The sequence below is a fragment of the Chlorocebus sabaeus genome, chromosome 1, assembly GCF_047675955.1.
Source record: "Chlorocebus sabaeus isolate Y175 chromosome 1, mChlSab1.0.hap1, whole genome shotgun sequence".
Classification (NCBI taxonomy): Eukaryota; Metazoa; Chordata; class Mammalia; order Primates; family Cercopithecidae; genus Chlorocebus; species Chlorocebus sabaeus.
Window position 1 is genome coordinate 108,003,414 of NC_132904.1, and position 25,059 is coordinate 108,028,472.

Here is a 25,059-nt window from a genome sequence, read left to right on the forward strand (position 1 = left end):
TAATTCCCACCAGCAGTATATAAGCATTTCCATTTCTTCACAACCTTGCCAGCATCTCTTCTTTATGGACTTTCTAATAACAACCACTCTGACTGTTGTGAGATGGGTCTCTCATTGTGGTTTTGATTTGCATTTCTCTAAGGATTAGTGATGTTGAGCACATTTCCGAATGAACCATCCAGTTTGGCTTCATTGTTTTTTATTCTTTCATCTGAAGAACTCAAGGAAAGAAGTAAAAGAGATATATTTGCCCTTTGATTTATGAATGAATGATGATGTCTTAGATCTCAAATATTTGCTAAAAATTTAGATATCTTTAGAGTACTTCTATACAGAAACCAAAATGTTAAAATTCACAAATCTGCTTCCTTCATCAGTATCTTATTCTCTAAGGTTGACATTTGAATCCTAATTCCTAAAAATTGAATGTTTTGGTAAATCATAGTCTGTTCTTAGACTACATTTCTTTCCTTCTTAAGAAATAATTGCGTATCAAAATAGCTATCTGGATGTATTTATCTGTGTAAAGAATGTGTTAGAAGTGTGACCAGATTGCATTTATAAATATTATTATAACACTACCATAAATTGAGTAGCACACAATATCAGTAGTTCAGCTTAGAGTGACTCATTTGTCAGTCCAGTGATAGTCATCACTTAGAAATAATTCACAGCAGACTTTGAGGTCCTGGAGAGATGATTAAAAATAGGTGAGATGAAAGTACCTATTTGGGGAATTGTCTGGAATGTTTAATACCATCCAGATGACATCATCATAATCTGGTAGTATTAAATGTGACTCTGGCACTTTCCCAGACTATTCAGTTATTTTTTTTTTTTTAATTATTGCCTAAAAAAAACAGCTCTGGGACAGTTAATGAAATGTTACTACATATATTGAAATCAGTAAGAAAACCCAGCTATTGTTCTAGAATTATATTAAGAGTTCTGATGTTTGAGACAGTATCTCATCTTGTCTGTAAGCCAGTATTGCCTCATGACATCTATTCTATTTTTGTCTTGAAGTACTGATTAAAGTTGTTTTTTGTTTTTTGGTTTTTTTGAGATGGAGTCTTACTCTGCCACCCAGGCTGGAGTGCAATAGTGTGGTCTCAGCTCACTGTAGCCTCTGCCTCCCGAGTTCATACGATTCTCCTACTTCTACCTCCTGAGTAGCTGAGATTATAGGCGTGTGCCACTATGTCCGGCTAATTTCTTCTCTTTTTTTTTTTTTTTTTTTTTTTGTTGGTATTTTTAGTAGAGACAGGGTTTCACCAGGCTAGTCTCGAACTCCTGACCTCCTGACCTCAGGTGATCTGCCCGCCTTGGCCTCCCAAAGTGCTGGGATTATAGGCTTGAGCTACCACGCCCAGCCTAAAGTTTTTATTACTTCATCTTCTTTTCTTATGTGTACTTTTTTCCACTGGGGACTGAACTTTATTTCCTTATGGTTCCCACATTAGCATTTAGGACCATTTTCATAGAGGTGCTTAAATTTTTTGTTTTAATTTTTGCTTAATGGTACTGTACAGTTCACAGTTTCATGTTATTTTTCAGTGCTTTTTAAAAATGTAAATTAGATCAGGTCTTTCATCTACTTAAAGCCCTTAAGTGACTATCAATATTTTAAGATACAGACCCCCGTGTTAGGCCTAGAAGTCCTTGCTAGTTTGACTTTCACTTCTTCAGTTTCATCGTACGCCTTCCTCCTTCCCTGATCTTTATGCATTAGCCTCATTGGACTCCTTTCAGTTTTGTGAATGTGCTGCACTTTTTAGGGTGCTTTTTTCCCAGTTGAAATAGTACCTTCAAAAAGAAGCCTTTCATGATTGCCCTGTCTACAGTGGCCTCACCTAGATACTTTCCAGTTGATCATCCCTGTACCTCTAGCATTTATTGCCCCCTGAAATTGTAATGTTTATTTGTCTGCTTATTCATTGTCTTTTTCTCCACTCATATAGAAGTTTCATGAGGCCAAAGTGCCAAGCATCGTGAGAGACACAAATATGTCACTCAAGTATTTGTCAAATGGAGTTTATTCTTCAGACTCAAGTAGTGTAACTTTCTTTATTTGATTCCATGAGGGAGAAAGCACTGTGTTTTGAGATTGACCTGAAAAAAAGTCAGGACAGTTGAGGGCCCTGAGCCCTGTGCTACTGTGCTCATCACTCTTATGTAATTGATTTTATTCTCATTGACTGAGATATTTAGGGTGCTTTTTAAGAGCTATACATATATATGGAAACTGGCAAAAAAAATTATGGTTTTCTGTACATGTTTATCAGCCTTGATTTGCCCTATTAAATATTTCAAAATTAGAGTTATAAATTTCTTACTAATGTACATTTTATGTTGTAAGTACTAGTCTCTTATTTAATGCCGCAGACAGCATGATACTCTCACGTGACAGGATAAAGAAATTGCTATGTGTGGGCAGAAGCCAGTAGGATAGATGTGGAATAAAACCCCCTTTAAGGGTTCTTTGCCATCAAGTGACAGTTGATGTGCGGAGCAATTTAAGGTATGACTCTCCCACCAAAAACAAAACTTGGAGTTTTTTACTGAGAAATCAGAGTAATCCAAGGCCTGAATAACTTGCCCAACATGATACAGCAGTGAAGAATAGAGCCTTGGTTCGAATTTATTTCTACTACATTTTTAAATCTTCTTAAGTAGAAAGAAATCTGGAAATGTATTTTACTTATATGTTTTATTAAAGATGTGGAAAATGTTTGAAGTCATCTGTTTGATATCTGTTACTGTCATCATATTTTATAATCTAGTAGCTTCTATGTGGGGATTATAAATAATGTTAGAAAAGTTTGACTATATTTGCTTTTAATTATTGCCAGAAACTTGGACATATAGTCTTGAAAGTCAAGTGTAAATAACCTTGAAAACTTTCAACTATGTAACTAAAAATTCTCAGAAGACCATGGTTTGCTTCGGTAGTTGCACATAGCTTGAAGAACTGATTCAGAATCTAACAGATGCGAACAGCCTAATGTAGGGAAATTGCTGAAAGCACAATTAAATTGCCAGAGTATACCAGAAGCAACAATTTCCTTAATTTTTGTTGAACACACAATTTGAAATGATTATGTGCTTACAAAAACAAACAGAGAAAAGCAAAGTGTTTTACAATCTGTAGTTTTATATTCATAAATATGTCTCAAGGGTAAAAGTTTAATATTATAAATAGTATTATAACCTAATATTTAAAATTAAGGTAACCCATGTTATCCTAATTAATACAGAATCAGATACCTAATCCTTAATCCATTTTCTACTAGTGTTCACATGTCAGGTGGTACATATATCAGTGTGCTAAAAACAGTTCAGATTATTTCATCTAATGGGCCTTCCTTTCTTAGTAATATTCCAAGAGTGATTGGCAAGAACCAGCACAAGCTGAGCTGTCAAGCTTGAAGTCTTGATCTACCCATAAGAAGGGTATTTTGGCCTGGTATAGTGACTTACGCCTGTAATCCCAACACTTTGGGAGGCCGAGGCGGGCGGATCATAAGGTCAGGAGTTTGAGACCAACCTGGCCAACATGGTGAAACCCTGTCTCTACTAAAAATACAAAAATTAGCTGGGCATGGTGGCAGGCCCCTGTTATCCCAGCTAATCAGGAGGCTGAGGCAGGAGAATCATTTGAACCTGGGAGGCGGAGGTTGCAGTGAGCCAAGATCGCACCATTGCACTCCAGCCTGGGTGACAGGGTGAGACTCCATCTCAAAAAAAGAAAAAGCGGGGGGGTTTCATAGTATCATTTTTGTACTGATTAGAAAAAAGAATTGTTAGAGGAAAAGATGAGTGTAGATTTAGATTTGAGGATTGAAAATAATAGCTCTTCAAAATATTTTGAAGAGAGCAGATGAGCCAGTTTTGATTACCTTATTAGAGCTTCATCGTTCATAGTGGTCATATTCCTGAAAACACTGTTTCTCTTCAAATTTAGTAACTAGAATTGTGAAGTCTGCAGATTTGTGGGTTAGGAACCTCTTACCAGGATTTAGTTGAGATTTTTAAAGAAAAAAAAAGATTCTTTAAGCATAAAATATTAAATTGGCATCAACCTTTCTACTTTACTCCCAAAATTATAAATTAAATCCTTTTAACATAACATTAAATATTTAATTTCATAAATTATTAATCTTTTGTGCTATTCAGCTCCATCTTTGAGGAATGCTAGTAATTTCTGACTGAAGAACATGAGGCTTAAAGATAGTCATGCAGAGATTCTCACACCCCTGAGACTTGAGGGAACTCAGCTGTCTGGGTTTCCTCCACTTCTTTAATAAGATGCTGGGAAGGCTGCCTCTTATCCCTGGAGGAAGAGAAGGGATACCACTAAGCAGCGACAACGATGATGATAGCAACTAACATTTATTGAGCATTTATTATGTGTCAGGCACTATGCTATGAAATGTACTTATCTATAAGTGCAGACTGAAAGCATTGATTAATTATACTATATATAACTTTAATCTGTATAACTTGAAATCTGCTTGTTGGGGCATCAGCCTTCAGGGTTGATAGAAGATGACTCTTAAATTTTTGAGGTTGACTGACTGTAAGATGGTAGTTATAGTGACTTAGAAGGAGGTAATGAAGTTTATAAAAAGAAAGATGAGCTCTGTCTTGATAATATTGCAGTGGCAGAAAGAAAATCTATATAAATATATAATTAGGTAACTGTTGAAATGTCAAATATCATTGGCAAATTTGGAGATTATTCTTATAAAAATTCTAAGGAATGAATGAAATCTCCCAGGGCAGAGTTTCTTAACCTGGTATTAAACCTAAGATTTTATAGACCTCCTTGAAATTATATACTAAACTGGGGACCAGACACGGTGGCTCGCGCCTGTAATCCCAGCACTTTGGGAGGCCGAGGCAGGCGGATCATGAGGTCAGGAGATTGAGACCATCCTGGCTAACATGGTGAAACCTCGTCTCCACTAAAAATACAAAAAATTAGCTGGGCGTGGCGGCGGGTGCCTGTGGTCCCAGCTACTCGGGGGGCTGAGGCAGGAGAATGGTGTGAACCTGGGAGGCAGAGCTTGCAGTGAGCCGAGATCGCACCACTGCACCCCAGCCTGGGTGACAGAGCAAGACTCTGTCTCAAAAAAAAAAAAAAAAGAAAATAAAAGAAAATAAATTATATGCCAAATTGTATATGTGCATGTGTATGTATGTATCATTTTTATTAGACTTTCAGTAGGGTCTGTGAGCAGAAGGCCCAAGGCCAGAGTGTTAAGATATCTTTTGACCTGAGTGATGAAAGGCACCCTGAGACAGGCACTAAATGAGAAGAATGTGAAAAAGAACCAACATCATTCAGCTAAGAATAAAGCAGATCAAAAGTTAGCCACATGAAGGTGATGGTTTATGTTTTTTAGAAATAATATTTCACTGTGTCGCCTAGGCTGGTCTCAGACTCCTTTGTAGTTATTTATTATGGTGCTTGAATCATGAAAGAAAGAGAAAAGAAAGCTGGGAAATAAACACATACATCTTAATGGTCATCATTGGAAGTGGCTAGCGTGCCAACTCCTTACTTTGAAAATTGGTACTTAAAGAGGAAGAATTAAGCATTCATTCTTCCAACCTGTTGAAGTTTTTTTCAGAATAATAACTCTAGTTGACAAGAAAAAATACTTCTCTACAGAAGAATTTCACCTAATAAATGTGGCAGGAATCAATTAAAAAATCACAATTTTGCAACCCCTAATGAAATCATTGATTCACGTAACAGCCACTAATGAATACTAAAACTGTTAATGCTGTGGTTCTCAAAGTCTGGCCCCTGTTCCTGCATCTTAAACATCACTTGGATACTTCTTTTAAAAATACGAAATCTCAGGCTCTTTCCAAAACCAGCTATGTCAGAAACCCTAAGGGTAAGTCCCAGTAAGCTATGTGTTAACAAGCCCTCTGAGGGTTCTGACAATCACTGGAGTTTGAGAACCATGATATTAGGAGAAAGATTGATAAGAATCTTTATTTGAAGGATCAGGCTTTCACTCACAGTACTTACTGACCAATCTTAGCACTCCTAAAAGAAGAACCAGATGTTATATTCCTCCTAGTAGATGCACCTGTGATGTATTCTTGCCACTCCCAAAAGATATTAAGCCTGAACCTGTTCAGTCCTTTATAGAAACTATAGGAGACGGAAGAATAAGTTAAACAGTAATGTGAGGAAGCAGAGGACAAATCTAGAATGTAGGATGACCGACCCATTTTCTTCAAATCAGTGGCATAGGAAAAGGGGAGGGTGAGAGTAAGGGCCCTGTTCCAGTGTAAAAGGGCTCCAGAAACAAAATAAACAAATATAAAATGTTCATCTTGATTTGTATCCTGATTCAAACAAGCCAACTATGGAGATTTGAATTCAGACTGGGTAGTAGATGATAATAAGGAATTGTTAATTATGTTAGGTTTGATAATGATATTGCACTTATGTAAGAAAATGTCATTTTTTAAGAGATACATAGAAAAGTATTTAGGGTGAAACAAATTGATGTCAAAATTTGCCTTATGTTAGATGAGGAAAAAATGGATAAATGAAGCAAGTATGACAAAATGTGGATAACTTGAATTTGGTTGATTTATTATACTATTTAGTATAATTTTATGTATGTACAAAACTTTCATAATTGAAAATTTTAAAAGATATCTGTAACATAATGTATTTATTAGAACATTTCTACCTATGCTAACCTTCATCACAGTGTATTGTAATTGCCTGTTTACCTTGCCTGTGCTAGTATTTCTCAAACTATCAAACTGTCAGTATTGAGTTTAAATTAGCCAGTCTGTTGCAGACCATGATTTTTGTAAAATGGCAATAAAAAATAATGACCAGAAAAGCAAAACTGGAGGGGTTATACAAAATATTACCTTAAAAGTTTTTGTTGTTAAAGTTAACAAACATAAAATTACATTTCACTTAACAATCAGAACCAACATAAACATAGGGAACAAGAATTTTCTAAAAACGGTGTTATATTCATCAAAAATACACACATAAGCAGATATGAGAGCAATGTGGCTGTAACATCTGTCACCCCATTGATCGCCAGCGTTGATTCAGCTGATCTGGCTGGCTAGACCAGTGTTCCCCTTCCTCCCTCACCCCTCCACGTGCGTCCCTCCCAAAGCTGCAGGTTTGGTCGAAGAGGACAAACATCTCCAATAGAGGAGGACCGGTCTTTGGTCAAGGGTATGTGAGTAGCTGCACTGCCCTGCCAGAACCTCCAAACAAGCTCTCAAGAATACACACATAAACAATTAGTATAGACAGTTGCTATTAAATTCATAAGTTTGTTCTATAATCATAAGGGGTTTTTTTTTATTATTTTTTTATTTTTTTGAGACAGAATCTTGATCTGTTGCCCAGGCTGGAATGTAGTGGCTCAATCTCGGCTCACTGCAGCCTCCCGGATTCAAGTGATTCTCCTGCCTCAGCCTCCCGAGTAGCTGGGATTACAAGTGCCTGCCACCATGCCTGACTAATTTTTGTATATTTAGTAGAGACAGAGTTTCGCCATGTTGGTCAGGCTGGTTTCGAACTCCTGACCTCAGGTGATCTGCCCACCTCAGCCTCCCAAAGTCCTGGGATTACAGGTGTGAGCCACCGTGCCAGGCCATAAATTAGGTTTTTAATGTGTGAAACATGAGTGTGCTTTTTGTATGTTAACTTCAAGACCGTGTACATTAACTTGAGCTTGGATTATGTTCCTCGAAGGGGGTGATACATGCCTAAACAAATTTTATTTGCAGCCACAGGTTTCTGGCTCACTTACTTCTATTACGGATTTCTCAGCACATGTTACAGTTTTCAGGGATACCTACACAGCAGAAATGATAAAGCATGGGGAAGATAATAGATACCCTGGAATGCCTGCCGAGATTTTTACCTGAAGAGTGAAAGTGCCACTTCTCTAAATAGTTTGTCTCTGGAATTTAGATCATTTTTCTCACACTGTGTGTTATACATTTACTGATATGTGATGATTCTGGCTTTACATGGTAACTTTAGATTCAGATATACCATGCCTTTGTTTTTCAGACACTGCCCTTCCTGATACCATGTTTCAAAGTTTTTCTTTCTCCTTGCCTGTGGTTCTCCCAATTTGGACTGATAGCTTCAAAAAACAATAACTATAGATTCCATTGTGCTTCGGGGGACTCATATTGTAATCAGTAGTTTGGGGTTTCTTTCTATATATGTAAACTTGTACTTTTTCACTTTAAATCTGTCAGATTTCTCTGTTGCCAAAATCTCAAAAATCTTTCCCACTAACCTCCATTGACTCAGCATTTTCATCAGGGAAAAAAAAAAAGTTTTCTATCTGTACAAGTCAATCATTTGTCTATGAAAAAATGGTCTCATTTAGAGGTACAGCTTAAATAGCATTTTGTGTGGAATCTTAGGAAAGATATTATTAACTACTCAAAAGTTATTTCTTACAGAAAGCATATTGCATTCCCCTCCATAGGTTATATTTGCCCAAAGGTCCATATTTATAAGGGACTTCCCAGCTCATCCAGTGTAGAAGTGAGCCTCTGGTTTGCCCTTATGCAGAGAAGGCACTTTGTCTACTTGCCAGTTCTTAAACATAATCTGTCTCTGTTGGCAGTTTGGACATTTTGACTAAAAATTATGCATACTTGTTCTTAAGTGATCTGTTCTCCTTTAGAATTATGGATAGCTACTATGCAGGTTCTGCAAAGGCAAGGGGAAGATGTAATGAGCTGACCATCTCAGTTTCTGATGCTAACCCATAAAAAAGAATAGATAAAATGTCCACTTAAATTTAAAGCCTGTAATATTTAGAATATGGCTAATCAGCTAAGTACTCAGAATTATACATAGGATGCTTTGTGCTTAGTGCTAAGCATTGCAGAGTACAAAAGAGAATAATACGGTTCCTGTCTTCAGGAGGCTTAAATGACATTGTCTTTAATACTTCAAAACAAAACACTATGTGTTAAAGCAGTAGTCCCCAACCTTTTAAATGGCACCAGGGACCAAATAAGTGGAGGACAATTTTTCCACAGACCCAGGATGGGGAGGATGATTTGGGGATGAAACTGTTCTACCTCAGATCATCAGGCATTAGATTCTCAAAAGGAGGGCGCAACCTAGATCCCTCACATGTGCAGTTCACAATAGGGTTTGCATTCCTATGGCAGGAGACCGCGTTCCTAACAGGCCATGGACCAGTACTGGTCCGTGACCCAGGGGTTAAGGACCCCTCTTTTAAAGTTAGGGCTGTGTGTGTACACATGTGTGTGTACCTTGGGATATTTATGATACATATGCGGATTATTACATACAGTGTGAGGCAGTGTATGATAAATGACAAGGTGTTGAGAGAACAGGTTATTTCTGTTTGAAGTGATCAGGGACTATTTAAGGGCAAGGTGTCATTTAATTACAGTTTTGAAAGGATGGTTAGGGTCTGGTGTGATGGCTCACACCTATAATCCCAGCACTTTGGGAGGCCAAGGCAGGAGGATTGCTTGAGTCCAGGAGTTTGAGACCAGCCTGAACAAGGTAGAGAGTGAGACCCCATCTCTACAAAAAATAAAATATTAATAATTAGCCAGATGTGCATGCATCTGTAGTCCCACCTACTCGGGAGGCTGAGGTAGAAGGATTAATTGAGTCCAGGAGGTTGAGGTTGAGATGAGCTATAATTGCACACCATACTCCACCCTGGGCAATAACAGAATGAGACCCTGACTAAAAAAGAAATAAACAGATAAAAGGATGGTTAGGATTTCAACAGGAGTCTAGTAAAGATGCTTAATATAATAAAAAATTAAGTCAAATATTACAGCCCCAGATTGACCAGTCACCAGTTGTACAAATTCAGCCAGATTACTTAATCCCTCTGATTGTCAGCTTTCTCATCTACAAAATGGAAATTGAGTAATAGTTATCATAGGTTTTAGAAAGATGAAATGAGACACTGTGATATGAACATGCTTTGTAAAGTATAAAAAGTAATAGTTATCATAGGTTTTAGAAAGATGAAATGAGACACTGTGATATGAACATGCTTTGTAAAGTATAAAGTATTGTGTAAATGTTAGTAAATTTTATAGCAAGTAGGCCAGGCATGGTGGCTCACATCTATAATCTTAGCACTTTGGGAGGCCAAGGTGGGCAGATCACCCAAGGTCAGAAGTTCAAAACCAGTCTGGGCAACATGGTGAAACCCCGTCTCTACTACAAATATAAAAATTAGCCAGGCATGGTGGCGTGCACCTTTAGTCCCAGTTACTCGGGAGACTGAGGCATGAGAATTGCTTCAACTTGGGGAAAAAGGTTGCAGTGAGCCAAGATTGCACCACTGCACTCCAGCCTAGGTGACAGACAAGACTCTATCTCAAAAAACTAAAGAAAAAAATATATAATAAATATTGAGAAGGACATGAGCCAAAGGCAGGGAATTTAAAAACCTGTAAGCTAGTAAACACTAGAGCAGAAAACATGTGCAGGTGACTGGGACTACTGAGTCACTAATATAGTTCCTTAGTTAGGACAATTATGTTAAGTTTAAAAGTCTTTCAAGATTTGTGTTGATCAAAAGATAATTTCAGAGGACTTTCAGATCTTTGGGTGAAATGTTAATGAGTGGTAATGTTTAGTTTTATTGAATTGATGTACATAGTTACATAGAATTAATTTTCAGGTAAGCTGCTTTAATAAAGATTATAACATTGCATAAAGATAGTGTATCTTGCAAAATGTATTTGTCTTATAGTTTAGAGAATATGGTTGTCATGACAGTGTTTGGTTTAGAGCACAAGTCTGCATGTTCTTGGGTAGATGAGAATTCCTTCCAACAGCACTGGGCGTGAATTATTTAAGCTTCTTCCAGGTGTCACCACATCTCATGTTACAAGTGGTTTGTGTAATAATTGCATGAAAACAGTGTTTCAGAAAAGATGTCTTCTGTGTGACGAGATGTCAGATACTTCATTTATTTCCTCTGTTTTACATAACTTTTAGTTTTTTAAAGTGTTAAATAATACGCTTTTCAACAAATAGAGTACCTAGACCTTAAAAAAATCATGTTGAATTGTACTGTGAATATTATGCTGCTTGCTGCTGACTGGTCTTGGGCTGTCACCATTTGTTTGGACTCCAGTGAAATATGATTAGAAATACTTCTCCGGGCTGGGCACAATGGCTCACACCTGTAGTCCCAGCACTTTGGGAGGCTGAAGCAGGAGGATCATGAGGTCAGGAGTTCGAGACCAGCCTGGCCAACATGGTGAAACTCCATCTATACTAAAAATACAAAAATTAGTTGGGCATGGTGACAGGTGCCTGTAATCCCAGCTACTCGGGAGGCTGAGGCAGAAGAATTATTTGAACCTGGGAGGAGGAGGTTGCAGTGAGCTCAGGTCATGTCACTGCACTCCAGCCTGGGAAACAGAGCAAGACTCCATCTCAAAAAAAAAAAGAAATACTTCTTCAAAGACAAGAAACTTGGAAAACACCATATTACTTTATCACTAATTTTTTTTTTTTTAAACTTGTTTGTTTGTTTGTTTTTTGAGACAAGAGTCTCGCTCTTTCACCCAGGCTGGAGTGCAGTGGTGCGATCTCAGCTCACTGCAAGCTCCGCCTCCTGGGTTCACGCCATTCTCCTGCCTCAGCCTCCTGCGTAGCTGGGACTACAGGCGCCTGCCACCACGCCGGGCAATTTTTTTGTATTTTTAGTAGAGCAGGTTTCACCGTGTTAGCCAGGATGGTCTCGATCTCCTGACCTTGTGATCTGCCCGCCTCGGCCACCCAAAGTGCTGGGATTACAGGCGTGAGCCACTGCACCCGGCCAAAAAAAAAAAAAGAAAAATGTTTTGAGGAAAAAAACTTCCTGACTACTAATAGTGGAGTTATTTTATTTTGGTGACTAATTCTTAATCCTCTTTTCATTTACAGATTATCTTGCTAATCATGGCCGGTTAAATGAGTCTGAAGCCAGGCGAAAATTCTGGCAAATCCTATCTGCTGTTGATTATTGTCATGGTCGGAAGATTGTGCACCGTGACCTCAAAGCTGAAAATCTCCTGCTGGATAACAACATGAATATCAAAATAGCAGGTAACTGGGACACAACTGGCTCTAACATGATCCGATGTGAGCCACTGCACTCAGTGTGTGGAAACAGACCTGCAGGCACAGATTCAGCAGCATTTCTACCTGATGACATCAGGCTTTCTCAAAGTCCATTTTATTCATTTCCTTAGTTCTGTGTGTAATTAAAAGTAAGGGAATGAGTTCATTATTAATATACACAGGTCAGAGCTACATCTGGCGTCTGATGTGTCCAGATTCCGTTGGCGGGTGGGCTCTGCTGGAAGAGGCACATTTGTCTGAATGTCAGAGTGATTAGAGAGAGGACAGGGCTGGAGGAGCAATGCTGGTTGCTGGTACTCTGGCCTGCTCTCCTAATTATGACTGATGGCTAAAGCCAGAAGCAGAGAAAAGGCAAAGGAAGTGGTGGAAGTAGAATGAGAAATACTTGAGACAGAAAAACACCTTGCCTTGCTCTGATACAACAGGGGTTTGGTTTATAACATGAAAACTAAGTTGGGTAGAGATTAGTTTGCCTGTTTTTCTCTTTGCCTTTTCACAATTGTAAAATATTTTCTTTTATATTCTCAGTTTCTATATTTACATAGTCAAAACTCTCACTCAATAAATATGTGTCAGATACTGTGCTATGTTAAGTACAATATGATATGTGGAAATCATTTCACAACATATCCATATATCAAAATAACATGTTGTACACCTTGAATATATACAATTTTTGTCAATTACACTTTAATAAAACTGAAAAAATACAGTATGATAGTTACAATTTTAAAAGTATATACAAACTGCTGTAGGAGTATAGGTGAGGGAACAGCAGGCTACCTGTAGAGTCAAGGAAGCTTCACAGAGAAGGAATTATTTGAACTTAGACTTGAGAGAGAAGTTAGAGAAGCTTGTCAGGAAGATAAACAGAAGCAAAATGTTGCAGGCAGGCAGGCAGAGATTGGAATGGTGGGGAACTGTAAATTCAAAATTGGTAACATGTAAAATCTGTAGGCATGCGGGATTGATACGGGGGTGCAGATAGGTAAAGACCAGAATATGAAACATCTTGAATGCCATGTCAAAGATTTCAGAGTTTATTCTGTAGGTAATGGGGAATCTAGCCTACTGAAAATTATAGGGCATGGATGGGAGTAAAGTGGAATTGGGATAACATGATTAGATTTGCATGTCAGAAATATGTCTCTGGCAGCAGAGTTAAGATAGGTGGGAGATGGCCGGGCGCGGTGGCTCACGCCTGTAATCCCAGCAGTTTGGGAGGCCGCGGCGGGTGGATCACGAGGTCAGGAGATCAAGACCATCCTGGCTAGTACAGTGAAACCCTGTCTCTACTAAAAATACAAAAAAATTAGCCAGGTATGGTGGTGGGTGCCTGTAGTCCCAGCTACTCAGGAGGCTGAGGCAGGAGAATGGCATGAACCCGGGAGGCAGAGCTTGCAGTGAGCCGAAATCGCGCCACTGCACTCCAGCCTGGACGACAGTGCGAGACTCCATCTCAAAAAAAAAAAAAAAAAAAAAAAAAGATAGGTGAGAGATGTGGGTGAGGTGGAAGACAGGAAGACTAATAAGGAATCTAGTGCAATAGTCCATTTAAGAAAACATGAGTCTGAACTACAGCAGCAGCAGTAGAGGTTGGTTGAGGTTGAAGGTATGTAAGGGAGATTTTGTTTGACTTGCGTTTTGAAGAAGAGAAAACACGGGTTAAAAGCTTAGCAAAGTTGCACATGGTGGTGTTCTGTCCTAAGATTGTTAAAGAAGAGCAGGGAAACATCCAGATGACAGGGGCTGACTAAGAAATTATTAATTGACCTGTTAGGTTGGATACTCATTGAACTCAGTAAGTTTAGGGACAAAGTAGCTTCCTCGGTTTGCTGTATTATGATATAAAATATAAGGTAAAACCCTCATGTTTGTACATCGAACTGATTTGTTTCTGTGCCGTTTCCCATTAGTTTTTGTCTTAGGCAATTAGGGGAAGGCAAATAACTTTTATTCATTTTAAATGTCAATATTGCATATGTTACAGGACATGTAATGGATTTTTCATTCTGTAGTCTGTGATTTTTTTTTCTAATGGGATTACCTGAATAAGACAAAGTGTTTTTAAGTTAATTTGTTATATTCATTTGTGTGTGTGTGTGTGTATATATATATAACACATATATATACATATATATAAAGATTTGTATCGATTTGTCATTTTTGTTGTGAAAATGTGATGCACAAAATTAGAATGCTTTCATAGTTTATGTGTGTTCACTTCCATTTGTTTTTTCCCCTTCCTCTGCTTTTGGACCTTCCATTTGGTGTCATTTATTTCACTCTTGTTTGCCAACCTTCTGTAATGAACTTCACTGGGATATTTTGGTTAATGCTCCTTGAAAGCACCAGCTGCCCTAAAATTGTCTTTTTCAGAGAAAGTCTTTCTTTTTTTTTTTTTTTTTTTAAGTCCTTTGCTCTGTAGAAGGAAGGGGGAAACTCCTGCTTCACCTTTACATTCCCTTATTATCAAAACAAAATATTTGCCAAAACAATAGCTCAAAGGAGTTCTAGGAGTTTTTTGTTTTGTTTTGTTTTTCCAAGGGAACCTTTTTTTTTTTTTACTTTAAGTTCTGGGATACATGTGCTGAACGTGCAGATTTGTTACATAGGTATACATGTGCCATGGTGATCTGCTGCACCTATCAACCCATCACCTAAGTTTTAAGCCCGGCATGTATTAAGTATTTATCCTAAGGCTCTCCCTCCCCTCCCTCCCCGCCTTCCCTCAACCCCCAACAGGCCCCTGTGTGTGATGTTCCCCTCCCTGTGTACATGTGTTCTCATTGTTCAGCTCTCACTTACGAGTGAGAACATGTGGTGTTTGGTTTTCTGTTCCATTAGTTTGCTGAGGATGATGGTTTCCAGCTTCATCCATGTCCCTGAAAAGACATGAACTCATTCTTTTTTATGGCTGCATAGTATTCCATGGTGTATATGTGCCACATTTGCTTTATCCAGTCTATCATTGACAGGCATTTGGGTTGGTTCCAAGTCTTTGCTATTGTAAATAGTGCTACAAGAAACATAAGTGTGCATGTGTTCTAGGAGTTTTTTTAGGCAGAGAAAGGTTATAGGTATGTAAATCATGTGCTGTAGGAATTACAAGGTGCTGTCACTAACATCTCAAAGAAAATATCAAAGTAAGACACCAAAGAAACTTGCAAACAAAAAACACAGAATATTCCTTTGACGTTATAACCAAGTTTTGCCTGGCTATAGTATGTCTAGTATAATTCTGGCATAAAATATAGGTGGGTCAAATCAGTGCTTCTGCTGTCATTGTGTGATATCTTAGGTTTTTGTTTTGTCTTTTTGGTTTTTATTTTCATTTTTTAGTATCTAATCTTCAAGTCCTTCCAATTTTATAGAAGTCAGGTAAAAATTCAGATTGGTGAAGTTGTTCTCTCTGGTGAAGACAGTGTGATGACTCACATTTAATTGAGCCCTCACTGTTTTCAGGTATTCAGCTAGATTCTTACTTCATCTTCACAGCAACCTTGGGAGCCACTTAGCTATTGCCAGTTACTAGATGAGAAAGCTGAGATGCAAAGAGATTAAACAATTGGCCAAGGTGACACAGATAATAAGTAGTAGACCTGGAATTCAAACCTAGGTCTGTCTGACCACAGTATCTGTCCTTCTCCCACTACACCATGTTGTCATTTCCAAGCATTCTGCCACTGCTTCCTGAAGGGGTACTCACTAATTGAATTTTGGGGTCCATCATTCTATGGTTGTATATTTAGTGTCCCTGCTTCCATTCCTTACAAGCAGACACACATACACACACGCGCGCACAGTATATCCAAGCACTCAAATTTTCTTGCCCACACAATTCTCTGTCGTCTCCACTATCCTCAAAAATTTTAGTAAATGTTTATTAAGCTTCTGTTCTGCTCTTGGACTAAGTCCTGGAGGTTCATACATTTCAAGACAAAAACAGCAGCAGTGACAAAAAGCTTAACTCTGCTCTTACCTCAAGGAGTTAATCAAATAAGAACCAGACCTTTAAGTTAATATAACACAAAAAGATCATTGTTTTCAGGGCCATGAGGCTAGGCGAAAGACTAACTCTGTCTGGAAGAATCAGGGAAATTATTAGCTAACACTTGATTAACAAGAAGGTATTTGTGGTGGGATTGGGATGGGGGAGACAGAGAAAGAGGGAGAGGTATGAGCGGTGGCTCATGCCTGTAATCCTAGCACTTTGGGAGGCCGAGGCGGGCAGATTGCCAGAGCTCAGGAGTTCAAGACCAGCCTGGGCAACCTGGTGAAACCCTGTCTCTACTAAAGTACAAAGAATTAGCCGGGTGTGGCAGCATGCACCTGTAGTTCCAGCTACTCAGGAGGCTAAGGCTGGAGAATTTCTTGAACCTGGGAGGCCGAATTGCAGTGAGCTGAGATCCCACCACTGCACTGCACTCCAGCCTAGGCAACAGAGCGAGAGTCAGTCTCAAAAAAAAAAAGGAGAGAGGAAGAGAGAGAGATAGAGATTGAGGCTGCGGTAGCTTCCTCAAGCAGGTGGATCCGCACATGCAAAGGCTGAGAGGCCAGAGCAAATTGGAGTGGTAAGGAAACTGCAGGTGTTAGCCAGTGAGAATGACAGGAAAAGAGCCAGGTAGGCATGGGCCAGATCATTCCACATGCCATAAAGTGTTTAGATGGATTCCAGTGTCTTTAAATAATTTCTCCAGGATATTTATTTTTATCTGTAGATTTTATAACTTCTTGATGGCCCAGATTTTCTTTAAGAATCATCTTCTTGTCTCTGAGAACTCTTAAATCATAATGGAATCTAACACGTGGGAAAAGTAGGGGTCCATGGGAAGAAATTACAAGAACCCTTACAAAGTTATTCCCTCAAATTATACTTTTTTTTGTTTTTTGTTTTTGTTTTGTTTTGTTTTTGTTTTTGTTTTTTTTTTTTTGGCTTATGAAAACCTCTTTAATTGCAAAATAAGCTGAATAAATGAACTGTTTTAGCCATCCTGTATATAGAAATTGAAGAGAAGCACAAGCCAAAACTAGGTTTAAATGAAAATATTTTTGTGTTTATAAAACAAAATGGAATAGAAGTATCAAACATGGTTCATTTTAATAAATAACAGAAACATGGCTTTGAGATCAGTTTCTAGGTTATGTTCTCCCCGTGAGTAAAAACTTGAGACAGGCCAGGCACGGTGGCTCACTCCTGTAATCCCAGAACTTTGGGAGGCCAAGGTAGACGGATCACGAGGTCAGGAGTTCGAGACCATCCTGGCCAACATGGGGACACCCCATCTCTACTAAAACTACAAAAATTAGCTTGGCATGGTGGCACATGCCTGTAATCCCAGCTACTCGGGAGGCTGAGGCAGGAGAATTGCTTGAACCAGGGAGTCGGGGGTTTCAGTGAACCGAGATCACACCACTGCCCTCCAGCCTGGTGACAGAGCAAGACTCCGTCTCAAACAAAAAAATAAAACAAAAATTGAGACACTAATGAGCCATGGATTCACCCACACCAGTGTGTACTCATTACTTCAACCATGAGACCTCCAACCTTTGTAAGAAGTGAGTGTGAGGACATTCACAGTAAGAGGCTGAATGCAAAGCAATATTGGCTTTCAGTAGTTTTAGTAATTGCAGTACTATTTCCACCTAGCTATCTTGGCTCTGGCTATTTAGGCATTAAGTTGAGAATAAATAGATGAAGAATATTTAGTTTTATTCTCCAACTTTCCCAATCTAAAATGTTTATAATAAATACTTAAATAAGGATAAAAATCTATGAATTAATCACACGTTAAACAGGGCTTCATGTAGAGTACTGAGTTGAGTAACAGTGCTGGTGCAAATTCTGGCTGTGCCACTTAGTAGCTATGACCTTGGGCCGATTATTTACACTCTCCAGGCCTGGGTTTCCATATCTATTAAATACAAATCTGTTTTTCAGGAACAGATTATAGAGATCGGTGACAATATTGGAGACAGGGAGGCGATGTAGGGTAATAGGTCAGAGTATGGGCTGTAAAGTGAGGATACCTGGGTTTGAATCCCGCCTCTGCCACTTACTAGCTTTGTGACCTTGACCACATCTCCTGACTTCACTCTTCTCAGTTTCCTTATCTGTAAAGGGAGAATGATGAAAGTTCATATCTCATAGTGATTATTACTTGAGTTAATGTTTGTAGGGTACTTAGAACAGTGCCCGGCACATAGTGCTAGTTAACTGTTTGTTAAATAAATTGTTAGATAAAGCTCCTGGCACCATGTAAACACTCAATACAAGGTAGCTATTATTAAATATTTATTGCAAGTCTTCCATTTGTTCTCCTCCTGCCACTAGCGTTATGTAAAAAGTAAAAAGAGCTTTACATCAAAAAGCACAATGAAACTTTGTATCCTTAAGTCCTACTTAGCATTACATAGTAAACTGGGAATATGGAAGATGGCTCAAAGGGTTCGGTTTGGTTTGATTTTTTTTTCCCTCTTCATTTCGTTTCCCCTTACTTCATTTAAGCTAAGGAAGATTATTTATTTGCTTCTTAGCTCATTGAACTCTCTGACTGGACAAATAGATGTCTTACATTGGTCAGCAGGATCACATTTCATCTCAACTGTGATGATTGTTCCCTTCCCTCCTGTCAGATGGGAGAGTGACTGATGTTTGGAAATGAACTGTGCAACTGACCTTTTCTTGCTGGTGGGCAACAAAGTATGCATTGACGTCAGTGTTGGCTGATCCACATTCAGTTTGTGCAATGGGTCAGCTTCATCTCTGTCACTCTCCACCTTTCATTTGTCAGCTTTCATTTCCTCATAATTGTCTTCTTCACTCCTATTATAATTACAAAGGATGTGTAACTCTTCATCAAGCCTGGCTAGCTGAATTCTACTGGTAATTTTAGAAACAAGGATAAATTTAACCCTAAAGCCATCTGCTGCTCTGTAGGAGGGTTTTTTAAATTATAAATTAGACATTATAACACACTGCTGGAGATTCAAAATTGCCTCAGTGGTGTTGATTCCTAGAAATCATTTACTTTTCCTTAGCTTGAAGATTGGTTTTCAATGTTTTGTTTGTTTTTTTCCTTTTTTAAAAACAAATGACTTAGTTTAACCTAACAATTTTCTTACATCTCATATTTAAATAAAAATCCTAAAAGAATTTAGCAAGTGTAATCTTTTGCAACAGTAAACATTGACAAACTGTTTAAATCTTCTGTATATTTTTCACCGCCTCTGTTTCATTCTGTTTTCTGGCTAGTCAAAGAGTGGTCTGGAGACCAGTAGCATGAGCATCACTTCAGAGCTTGTTACAAATGCAGAATCTGAGGCCCGTCCCTAAACATACTGAGTCAGAGTCTGCACTTTAGCAATTTCCCCAGGTGATTTATATGCATGTTAGTATTTGATTTATTTCAGTACTTCATTCCAACAAACAGAATTCTCCATTTTGTACTTGGTTCCCATTAGACAATAATCATCAGAATCAGCTTATTTACTCTATGCAAGACCCTCTTATTCCTAAAACATCATGCCTTTGCTAATGATAATTTTGGGCACTGATAATTTATATAATTTATACAATTTAGTGATGACAGTAATACTGGTTTTTGTTAGGACAATATAGGTCAGTCAGTCAACTTTCAAAATATAGAGCAAACAATAATAGCAGCTCTAGGGCTATGTTCAGATATATCCTTGGTCTGCTGTTGCTGGTTAATTAAGAGATAGAGGACTCAGCTTTTGAGGCCTAGTTGATTTTCATGAGAGTCAGTAACTGATCTGTAATTAAAGACTCTACTCCGAATCCTCTTCTATAAATATTTCAGACCATATAGAACCCAGGTGAGAGAATATGAATACAAATTGGAGAAGACTAAGGAGTCAGGAGGCTAAATGCAATGTGGAATTCCTGAACTGAAAAGGAACACGTGACTAAACTCATGAAATGTTAAGTCTGTAGTTTAATTAATAGTAGTGAATCAATGTTTTGATAATTGAAGCTTAGTTTTGGTGATTATACTGTAGGTATGTAAAATGCTAACATTAGAGGAAGCTGGGTGAAGGGTATGAGGAATTCTGAATTTACTGTTGCAACTCTTCTGTAAATCTAAAAATATTTCAAAATTAAGAGTTTAAAAAAGTCAAAATGAAGCCACATGGCGTGGCATAAATGTTTTGTTTATAATAGCAAGCAGAATGTCTGAGGAACATAGCCAAAGTTTTAGGTATTAACTTGCATATCAGAATTAGAGAAGATATTAAACTAGAAAGATGTTTGCTTTCTAGCAGGGCTAGGCTGGATCTGAGTCTGGTAGAGAGAGAGATGAATGCCCAAGTGATTGTTTTCATAATGCTTTCCAAAAGTCAGATAATGATGTGGAGTCTTATTATTTTGTGTTGTTGCAAGACTTCTGTGTTTGCACAGTGGTTGACATGTGTATGGAATGCTGATGTTTAATGAAGGAATGAATGAAATTGGTTAGTATGATGAAACATGAATATAGTCCATGTCATTTGAATAAATGGCAGTAAGAAATAAATCCTGCATTTTCATATTTCATCCCCCCCTACTCATCCCCCACTTCACAATGCACCTTATGCATTTAGGCAGAAAGCTGCAGACTGGGTGAAGCAAGTTATCCAGATTCCTGTGAAGAAATTAAAAGGCTCTTATTTTTAAGTGCCTTTTGCTGCCACTTCTTAACCCTGACAATTATTAACTTCTTCAAAAATAACTATTTTTGACGTGCCAGTGAAAGACATGAAGGTAGTGGTTAACAATGAAGCCTCGAAGTAGTTAAACTTGGTTTCTATTCCACTGGTGCAACTTAGTAGCTAGCTGTATAACCTCTGGCAAAATACTTAACTTTATATCCTCACTTTCTCCTAAAATAAGGATACTTCATAGAACTAAGAAGAAATTATCTTCAGAGAGCTTAAGTCAGCTCCTGTCACGTAGTAGAGCACTTTTAAAAGAAGTAGGAACAACATATTCATATAGCAAACCTTTATCGAGCAGCTCTTGTCTGCAGATGATATGCTGAGAGTTGGGAGTATTCTCTGCTCCCGAGGAACTTAGTCTGATGCAATAGACAGGTAAGTAAAATAATAAATAATAATAGCAACGGTAGCTTCTGTTTATTGGCTACCTACTGTGTTTCAATCGCAATATAATATCTATTTCTATTAATACAACTACTTTATGAAATATAAGTATTGTCCCTATTTTTCAGATGAGGAAATCAAGGCTCCAAGAAGTTAAGTAATTTGTCCAAGATTACATAGCTAATGGAAAACCCAAGATTTGATCCCCAATCTGCCTAACACCAAAGTCTTCCTTAACCCATTCTTCAGATGATTACAAATCCAGTGTTTGGCAGAGGGCAGTGGCTCACACCTGTAGTCCCAGCACTTTGGGGGCTGAGGCAGGAGGATCAGTTGAGCCAAGGAGTTTAAGACCAGCCTCCACAACATAGTGAGACCTTGTCTCTACCCAAAAAATAATAATAATAGTTTTAAAAAAATTAGCCAGGCATGGTGGTGTGAGTCTGTGATCCCAGCTCTTTGGAAGGCTGAGGCAAAAAGATCACTTGAGCCTGGGAGATGAAGGCTACAGTGAGCTGTGATTCACACCTCTGCCCTCCAGCCTGGGCAACAGAGCAAGACCAGTCTCAAAAACATATATAAGTATAACATTTGAAGTGCTTTGACAAGGTTATAGAAGACCTCAGCACATGTAATATTGTTACAGCTTAGTGAGCCTGTCTTTCAGTGTTTCTTTTAATATTCCTATAGACCCAAGTTTCTATATTCATATTACCTACAGAAAATAGAAATAATTACTAGTACCATTCCTCTTGTAAGTGAACAGGAAGCTTTCTTTGTGCTAGATTTGTAAAGCAGAGGTTGAAACTGGGCTACCACGGGTCCAGAGAAGCGTTCCTAGCTCTTGTTCTCTTGCCTGTGAAGTGTACCATGAGAGCCTAAGGCAATAAAGAGGCCAGGCCACCTTCTTTACAGGCCTCTGTCCCATTCACTCCTTTGAGTTTATTTCACCAGGTCTGGGGAATTTCAGAATGATATGACTCTATAAGGGCTTCTGGAGACATTAAAACTTACCAATGGGCCAGGTGGTGGCTCACACCTGTAATCCCAGCACTTTGGGAGGCCACAGCGGGTGGATTGCTTCAGCCCAGGATTTGGAGACCAGCCTGGGAAATATGGCGAATCCCTGTCTCTACAAAAAATTTTACAAAAATTAGCCGGGTATGGTGGAGCACACCTGTGCTACTCAGGAGGTTGAAGTGCGAGGACTGCAGTGAGCTGAGATCATGCCACTGCACTCCAGCCTGGGCAACAGAGCAAGACCCTGTCTCAAAAAAAAAAAAAAAAAAAAAAACTTTACCCGTGCTATTTGGAGAGTATCCTCAATTTACAGGCACTAAAACTCATCCTGTGATTATGGTTTAAAGTGCAGCAATTATTGTATGTATTTCAGGATCTCTGAACACACATCCAAGAGTTTCTTGTGCTGCTTTATCCTGTGAGTGAAATTAACATTTGAACATAGTCCTTGACTCATTTAACATCTAGTCCTTGACTCATGAGAACATCTAGTTTCTGACTCATGGGAACATCTAGTCCTTGACTCATCTGAGAGTGTAGTTTTTCTAGAAAATTAGAAATATATATATCTGTATGTGTCCATATGGGATACGATGTTCTAGGGGTGGTTAGTCATAGAGGTGGTATTGTGAAGATAAGGCCTTTCTGACAGTCATTTTGGAAAGTGGACTGTGGAGCTGAGCTGAGGTTACTTTGTAAAGAGAGAACTTCTCCCTGGCACCCCCGTTGCCTCACACTCCTGGATACCAAAGGCAGACCACAATGGTGTTCACTAGGTTTAGACTGTATCTGAAGCTCTTTCCCCAGATGTACCCTCTTTTCTCTCTTAAACCCTTAAGCTGCCTCTAACTTTTTCTACCACTCCTATCTACTTTTTTGGGACCTTTTTCTCTGAAAGGCAACAGTTGGTGGTAATGGTTTCACAGGAGGAGGAGAGCTGACCTTTCACGTCTAGTTTGCTCTGGCATTTTACATTCTTAATCTCATTTAATCCTCGCAGCATCCTATCTGGGTAGGTGGATTATCCCTACATTTATAGATGTGGAAAAAATAACTTTCCTAGAGGACTTGAAGCTTGAAAGTGATAAAACTGGAAATTAGCTCTAGTTCTTATAACTTCATAGATTGTACTCTTCCACGAAGCTGTAATGATGGGGATCATTACTGTTATTACTGTTACTACTACTTGCCACTAGTTTTTATGTCAGCAAGCTAAGAGAATGCTTTGCCTAAGGTGCACAAGTATGTATGGTCTCAAGGTATGAATGGAGTGAGCTGATTTTAACACATTGGGCCTTTATAGCAACCTGCTGACTAGGTATATTTATCATTTTAACTTTACAGATGGGGAAACTAAGGCTCACAAAGACTGATCCAAAGTCACAAAGCCAGTCAATCTGTCTGGCAGTGGAGACTCGATCCAGTCTTTCTTGAGCCATCTCTTAAAGCTCACTGTGCATGCAATGCTGCGCTCCTGCTGGGTAGAGAGCCAGTTCCTGTCACTGAGACAGGTTCTTCAGTTAGGAGTATGTAGCAACATAAGACAGCATGAGTATAACTTAACAAAATAATAGGAATTTGTTTCTTCGGTAAGAACATGAGACTATAAAGGCTTAGCAAAAGGGTATAAACTTGCATTTATAACAATACTTACTAAATTTTTTAATGCATATTGAAGGCATCTGAGTAGTGTTTCTAGAGTGCATTCCCTGTATCAAAACTATAGATTCAGTATGGCTAAGATCAAAAGAAGAAGGCCATTAACTGTTTTGAACTATAATGCCACTACGATCCATAAATTAGTAAATGAGTGATGGTGATAGGTGGCTTGTGGCTGGGCTATATGGCCATCAGATGTTAATGAGCTATTCAGATGGGTATCTGCCTAAAACAGGATATGTGGACCAACACTTACAGGGTTGTCACTTAGGAAACGCTGCACTCAGTTGCCTTCAAGGGTTGTGTATCTGGGGTAATGGAAGCCAGACAGTCGGTTATGTTCGGGTGAATATCTTAGAGTTTTGCTCATTTGTTTCTTGCCTTATAGACCATTTAAGATAAAGAGCTCTTTAGCAGTCATCGGGTAATTGAAATTCTAAGATTATCAAATACTAGTTGGGTAGTCCACTTTAAGGCTGATTTTCTTTCACATGATATAAAGTCTTTTACCAATCTCTCACTTACTCTCTTTGGGAAGAAAACTTGATTCATTTACACATACATTCAGCAACATGTATTGAGTAATTACTATTTGCTAGTCATTGTGCTAATGCCAGGGAAACATCACAAGATAAGATGCCATCCCAGTCCTCACAGTAAATAGTAGTGATATTGTTAATACAGCATATTATAAAATTTATTACAGAGAAATGCAGTATAGTTTGAGAGCATAGATGAAAGTAACATTTATTTCCATCCCAATAGATTTCGGTTTTGGAAATTTCTTTAAAAGTGGTGAACTGCTGGCAACATGGTGTGGCAGCCCCCCTTATGCAGCCCCAGAAGTCTTTGAAGGGCAGCAGTATGAAGGACCACAGCTGGACATCTGGGTACTGCTTTGCTTTGCTGTGTTGTTAAATGCATCTATAATGATACTTGGTGCTCTGGCCCATCGTAGAAGCTCCTGGTACTTAACATATAAGCAGTATTTCATATTTTCCCCATCCACTGGACTATACTTACTCAGAGCATCTTGAAATGGATCCCTCGGAAAGACTTTCTAAGGATAGGTGTTGTCATCCTAATATCAGCAGTAATTTAAAGTT

At 38.5% G+C, this 25,059-nt stretch overlaps 1 protein-coding gene across 2 annotated transcripts in view; it reads left to right on the forward strand.

Annotated features, from left to right (window-relative positions):
- Positions 1–25,059, forward strand: part of SIK2 (salt inducible kinase 2) — a 129,716-nt gene that overhangs the window by 74,356 nt on the left and 30,301 nt on the right. For both annotated transcript variants that reach the window (XM_008020819.3, XM_008020820.3), the window contains 2 exons: positions 11,975–12,136; positions 24,719–24,843. In XM_008020819.3, coding sequence (XP_008019010.3) covers positions 11,975–12,136; positions 24,719–24,843 — 287 coding nt within the window. The remainder of the gene's footprint in view (positions 1–11,974; positions 12,137–24,718; positions 24,844–25,059) is intronic.